The 6,244-nt window shown below is 36.6% G+C and overlaps 1 protein-coding gene across 4 annotated transcripts; it reads right to left on the bottom strand.

The window, feature by feature from the left end:
• Positions 1 to 1,061: 1,061 nt before the first annotated feature.
• On the bottom strand, positions 1,062 to 6,244 carry LOC107473712 (probable methyltransferase PMT3). Of its 4 annotated transcripts, XR_001589084.3 has the most exons (10): positions 6,088 to 6,244; positions 5,302 to 5,417; positions 4,953 to 5,173; positions 4,671 to 4,835; positions 4,341 to 4,523; positions 3,645 to 4,239; positions 3,124 to 3,236; positions 2,522 to 2,742; positions 1,872 to 2,056; positions 1,664 to 1,792 (listed from the first exon to the last, which is right to left on the bottom strand). XR_001589084.3 is itself a non-coding variant. In XM_016093298.3 (9 exons), exons 3-9 carry the CDS (start codon positions 5,163 to 5,165, stop codon positions 1,492 to 1,494), a joined length of 1,791 nt encoding a protein of 596 aa, XP_015948784.1. In that variant the 5' UTR covers positions 5,166 to 5,173; positions 5,293 to 5,417; positions 6,088 to 6,244; the 3' UTR covers positions 1,062 to 1,491. The 4 variants fall into 4 exon arrangements, 3 of the variants coding, with proteins under 3 accessions (XP_015948784.1, XP_015948782.1, XP_052113295.1); XM_016093298.3 differs by lacking the exon at positions 1,872 to 2,056 and having other exon boundaries at positions 1,062 to 1,792; positions 5,293 to 5,417; XM_016093296.3 differs by lacking the exon at positions 1,872 to 2,056 and having other exon boundaries at positions 1,062 to 1,792.

Raw genomic sequence — 6,244 nt, 5'->3', positions numbered from 1 at the left:
AGAGAGTAATAATTGTATATATTCGTGCAATTAAAGTCATGAATGATAGGACTACAACTAGTATGAAAACTCAAGATGGTGTGATTGATGGATTTTCTATTGGTATAGGATTACACAAGGGATCATTCTTAAGTCTATATCTTTTCACATTAGTTTTGAAAGTATTCACATAGCATATCCAAGAGTTTGTGCCATGGTGCATGTTTTTTACCGATGATATCATCCTTACATTGGAAAGTCAAGAGAAGATCTAAATAAGAAGTTGAATTTATATAGAGAAGCTCTAGAAGTGTATGGTCTGCGCATAAGCCGTAGCAAGACAGAATGTATAGAATGTAAGTTCAACCGTCGAAGGGGAAACCCTAATACAAAGGTGAAGATTGGAGAAAATATCTACGAAAAGTTAAAAGTGTTAAGTATCTTGGGTGCATCATACAGGATAATAGAGAGATTGAACAGGATGTAAATCCTAGAATCCAAGCAGGTTGGTCAAAATGGCGGAATACGTCTGATTTTATATGACAAATGCCTTTAAAACTTAAAAAGTAAATTATATCGCACTGGAATCAGACTGGCTATGCTTTGTGGTACAGAGTGTTCAGCAGCAAAAAGAGAGCACGAACATAAGTTAAGTGTAGCAAAGGTGAAGATGTTGAGATGGATGAGTAGTCATACACAATTGGATAAAGCAGATATAAGAAAGAGAGTTGGAGTAGCACCTATTGTAGAAAAGATGGTAGAATCGCGTCTCAGATAGTTTGGATATGTGAAAAGAAGACCGACAGAACACCCAGTCAGGAGAGTGGATGAGATAGAAGATAGACAATGGATGAAAAGCAAAGGAAGACCTATGAAGACCATCCATGAGATGATCAAACGAAATCTACATATAAACGATCTCTCTGTAGACATGATACATGATAGAATTCAATGACGTTGTTTAATTTATGTAGCCAACCCCACCTAGTGGGACTAAACATTGTTGTAAAATAATATTACACAATTTTTTTTTTTGTGAAATTTTTTGGATAAAAAGAAAAGTTGAAAATTGAGACATGATGAAACACTAATAGTTAATGCATAAATGGATATAATAATACTTTTACACCATCTCTCCACAAAATAAAAACCTAAATGGTAATCCATGTAAACATTGTTAATATATCCCGTACTTTGTTCAAATTAGTTTCGAAACAGTATAATTACCCAGATTCCTCTAATTTCCTCAATAATGACATCATGGTTACAATGTTCGCATGCAAAAATTCAAGGACCATGATTTGGTTGAGCTTTCATTACAACTCAAGCTACTCACGAGAATAAGAATAACCCAATAACATATAAAGGAGGGAAAAAGAACACACCTAAAGCATAGGGAAAAAAGAGCTATAAGCCATCTTTGCACTCAGTATTGCTTCCATTTTACACTTCCAAGTGAAAGAACAAGATTGCCATCCATCTTCATTGATAGTAGTATATGACTATATGTCACTATTCTGAAACCCTGATGCTCTCACTTGTCAACCAAATCTTCTTTTGAATGATCAATATGGCATCGTCATCCTCACCAGATATGGCCACTTTCTCCCAGTGCAACGCCGGCAAGAATTTCTTTATTGCCAGCACCACTGACCGCTTATCGTGGACGATGATGAAACCCTTCGGCCGGAGGATTCTATCCATCTCAATTAGTAAATCTTCCGGACTGCATTCCTTCTCAATGATATCAGAAAATATAGTTGACGCATGGAGTAGGTCATATGTACGAGGGTAGGTCGAAAATGCTTCGCACCTGTCACATTGACAGCAAAACAAGGTCACAAAATAGCACTGCAAAAGCAACAAAGCATTTAGGTTAATTGGAAAACTACCATGCTTAATTTAAGCCTTTGAGTCTAATATTAATAGGAAATCAGTATTTTGAGTTGATAACTTGCTCTTTGTTTGTCAATAACCCCAACATCCAACCTCTGCTTCGCTGTTCGTGAATCGGATAACACTAGCATTGTCCACTAGGCGGAGTTTGCGATATTAGATCAAAAGACACCACAATGCCCTATCAAAAATCATATTTGTGTTTAGACAATTTATATTGAATCTTAGTAATTTTCTCTAAAGTTTTATTAGGTCTCTTTCTACCACTAGCAATAATACTACACTCGATCCACTCTTCTAACTCGAGCCTTGATAGGCCTTCTCCAAACATATCCATACGACTTGTGACAAGATTCTACCATCTCTATAATCAACAGTACTCTTACTCGATCTGTGATGCGATCATTTCCTAACCATATCTAACCTAGTGAGACCGACCACTCATCCAGTCTATCTGAATCATACGACACCACAAAATCCCAATGTAAACATCTCTAGTCAAATCTTTAAATTTTTAAAAAAAAGTAATAATGGCTCAAAATAGAATATTAAAAAGAAACAAAAATCAAAATTAGTTAGAACTGGCAGGAATTGCTATTATATGTAGCCTAGTGAAGAACATTCCTTTTACAAAGATGAGTCATACCAGTTGTGAACCGTTCCCAACAGTCCTCTGTCGTATATTATCTTCAGTGTGTTTGGCCCATTTTCTGGCACCACATTCATAACCCAAACATCTTTGTCCTTCAAAGCAGCAGCAAATGAACCTAAATTTGCCTTCATGTCCATCACATTCCGGATCGTGTCAGGCTTAATTTTATTGCCAAGCACGGTCCAATAATCATTGACTCGTTGTTGCCAAACTTCCTGCACAAAATTAGTCCTTTCGTAAACTTGACGCTTATATGCATGTCTTTGCTTTTTGTGCCAATGCCCCGAGAGTATAGATAATCAGATATACTATCAAGCTAATCATGTATTCAATTCAATTATAGAAAAAAGATTTGATAGAAAATGACACTTCAACAGTCACCGAGGATTGCAATGCAATCATCTCAAATTTATCTTATCTCAGTTATCTCTCTCTGTATTTTTGGTATGTTAATAGTTTCCAACGGGTCCTTCTCCACCCTCTCAAATATTTTATCTGATATTTTTATTATCTTTAGTGTAGGTAAAATTTAAGGAATCACACTAAACATTATTGAAGAAATTAAAAGGGGGAAAAGGATATATATATTGAATTACCATGTCCTTGTTAAAAAAATCGGCAGAATAATTGAAGTCGGCAAGACGAGGAGGAGGGGTCGTCAATCGTGCCGGCCAAGGAGCCAAACCGCTTCCTCTTGCTTTGTGCATTTCTGTAGAAACCAGCAGGATATGTAGTTATTGACACTGAATTTTCAACTTTTAAGATTCATGAATTAACATGAGAAACTGCTACTGGAACAAAACCAAACCATGCAACATTAATAGATATAAACAGAGAGATGAAGCATCTATCTAAAAATGAAAAAGCTACTTATTTACATAATCAACTCTTCACACTCTTGTAAGAAACCGTATGATCACAAGGCAGAAATTTGCTGCAGTTGTTTTTTAACCCAAAAAAAAAAAGCTGCAGTTGTTTGTTTCATCTTTCAGATTAGCGTTTTTAGAGCAATGTAATGTATGGTTTCGGAACATTCTAATGAGTTTTATCCTATGCCCTCGACATTTTTTTATGAATCAGAAAAATTATTGTAAGGAAGAGCGAGGTTATCACTTACGATCAGAGTAACGTGTGATGCAAGCTTCCATATTAACTCCCCAAACAGCATCAGGATCATCATTGGATTTGCAAAGCGGTGGCCGAGTATCGGGCTCTCTTCTTAAGTAGCAATCGTTTGTAAGTGGCTTCACCCATATAACAGTTTGGTTCTTCTTAGCAGCTATTTTCCAACACATCCGCTCCACAAGAGCACTCATTTCTTTCCAAATTCTCTTATCCTCTTCATCTTGAGCATAAGCTTCAGGAGATGAGTAGGCGAAGTAGCCTCCTGGCCGAAGCAGTCTATCCAGCTCAAGAAGAAGAATACCATCCCTTTGAAGCCAATCAATTCTACAACGAGAACAATGAGCAAGTTCAAATGATCTACTAGGGTACGGTAGTCTTTTAGTTCCTAAAACACCAAGATATGCCGGAATTCCTCTCTCTAAAGCAAACTGGATTTGATTTTCATGAACATCATTTGGTGCTAATGACATTGCAATTACATCAGAAGAAAGTAGGTATCCTCCGAAGCTTGCAACACCGCAGCCAACATCAAAAACGTTGCGGAGCCTTCCTCTATTGTTTATATTATTATCTGGGAAGTTGAGCATCTGCAATACCAGTCATGAGGAGAAGTTATAATGTTTTTGATGAATAAATTACGCTTTTGTGATTATTTTAGTCCCAACCCAAACAGGAGTAACTAGCTTACATTGGCAATTGATGCAATATATTTATCGGCACCGTAATGAAAGTGAGTTCCTCCACCAGGAAAAACAATCTTTTCGCCTTTTACAACCATCCAGTTCTGGTCAGATTTTTCAGTTGCAAGATGGGTATGAGGTATATTTGCCTTCCATACCTGATCTCTACTTTTTGGCCACTTGATTGGAACCTATAATCATGAAGAACCATATAAGACACTTAAAGCCTAAGAACACAAAAACTTCTAAATATTTCGAACTTTCTTAGTTCCATCCTTCTAAATATTTCAAACTTTCTAAGTTCCATCTATGAAGAAACTACAAGAGAAGACAGTTACCTTGTACCCTGGAGGAGGGGGAATCAAACAATTATAACGCCTCTCGGGCATTGGGCAATGTCGTTCATAATGCTCCATCAAATTCAAATCAAGCTTCAATCTTGTTTGGTATATGAGATTTCTGTCTAGGCATGGAATGAGTTCCGATAGACGATCATCGCAGACCTTAAACATGTAGTAGAACAGTAAATATAACTTGAATGTTCACATTGAAAAGTAACATTTGAGACTAGCAGCAATCTAAACATTGTGTCCCGTTAAGTCCAGATCAAGATAACTCACTGGAATGGTCTTTGGTACAACACTGGTTCCGGATGAAGATTCATCATTAACTCCATCCCCCTTCCAGCTAAATTGTTTCAAAGATTTGTTAACAGCCGAAGACTCGCTGCTATTCTGAGAATACAAGTAAATCAAACCACCAATAGTCACGAAAACCAACATAATCGTGACCAACCGTTTTCTCGGGCTCCCATCTGCTCGCCCTCTCGCCATTCTGGCCACTACATAAGAATCACACTTATCACCATGACTTCAACTAGCATACAACTGAAAGGAACAAAGATAATTCAAAAGTAAAAGCAACTATTTTAGTTAAACAACCATCCCAAAATTTCCTCACCGCACTCACTCGCTTCTGAGTTCAGGTTTGCCCTTGATTTTAAGGGCAACAATCAAATAAATGAACTTGTTCCACAAACCAACTACTTGATGAAGTTGAGAACACCTTGAAACATGATCTGAAAACTGAAAAATAAAAAATAAAAAATAAAACACAAGAAGAAATGAAACAGCATCACCACCCATCACTTAACAGTTAAAGGACAATATCACCTCTTTGTAGGACCTGCTTCACATTCTCTCACCAAACAAAAAATTATATAAATTAATTTTTTAAAAATTATAGCTGCAATAATGAGCATGAAAGCGAAATCTAATAAATAAATCAAATAACAATTGAAGTATTGAACTATCTTTCTTTTTTTTTGTAATATTCCAAACATGGAAGATGAGCAGAACTTTCAACTGGCACTGTCAAAACCAGCTATATGAATAAATGCATATCAAAATTACTTTGAAATGAAAAGGAAGCATAAGGGTAAAAAGGAAATCACCGACAGTTGGAGACGTTTAAAAGAATCAAAACGTCAGTGGAAACAAAATTTTGGATGCCACAGGCAAAGAGACTTATATATATAACTGAAATGGTGAAAAGGTTCGATTTTTGCAATGAAAGTGGCAAATGAAACACAAAAAATGATAAGGGTAAGCAAAAGGGCGTTGAGTAGAGGTTGAAAATGGATCTGGGGTGTTGAAAAGGGTGGAATCTGGTGCCATGGATATGGAGAGAAAGAAAGAAACAACGTTGTATAATTATTAGAGAACACAGCATAGTATTAGTAGTACAATTACGTACCTATGACTCAGTTGAGGCTTGAGAGTTCGTTTCAGTTCAGAGGTTGCAACTTGCAAAGAGAAGAGAAAGTGGAAGCTGTGACATTGGATTTGGAACAGCGTAGCATCCAAAACTGGGACAGGCACATGGTTCCTTTTGTGCAAAGGAATATTGGAGA

The sequence above is a fragment of the Arachis duranensis genome, chromosome 2 (assembly GCF_000817695.3).
Source record: "Arachis duranensis cultivar V14167 chromosome 2, aradu.V14167.gnm2.J7QH, whole genome shotgun sequence".
Taxonomy (NCBI): Eukaryota; Viridiplantae; Streptophyta; class Magnoliopsida; order Fabales; family Fabaceae; genus Arachis; species Arachis duranensis.
Note: the sequence above shows the minus strand (reverse complement) of the source record. Positions and strands in the feature narration are given on the sequence as shown.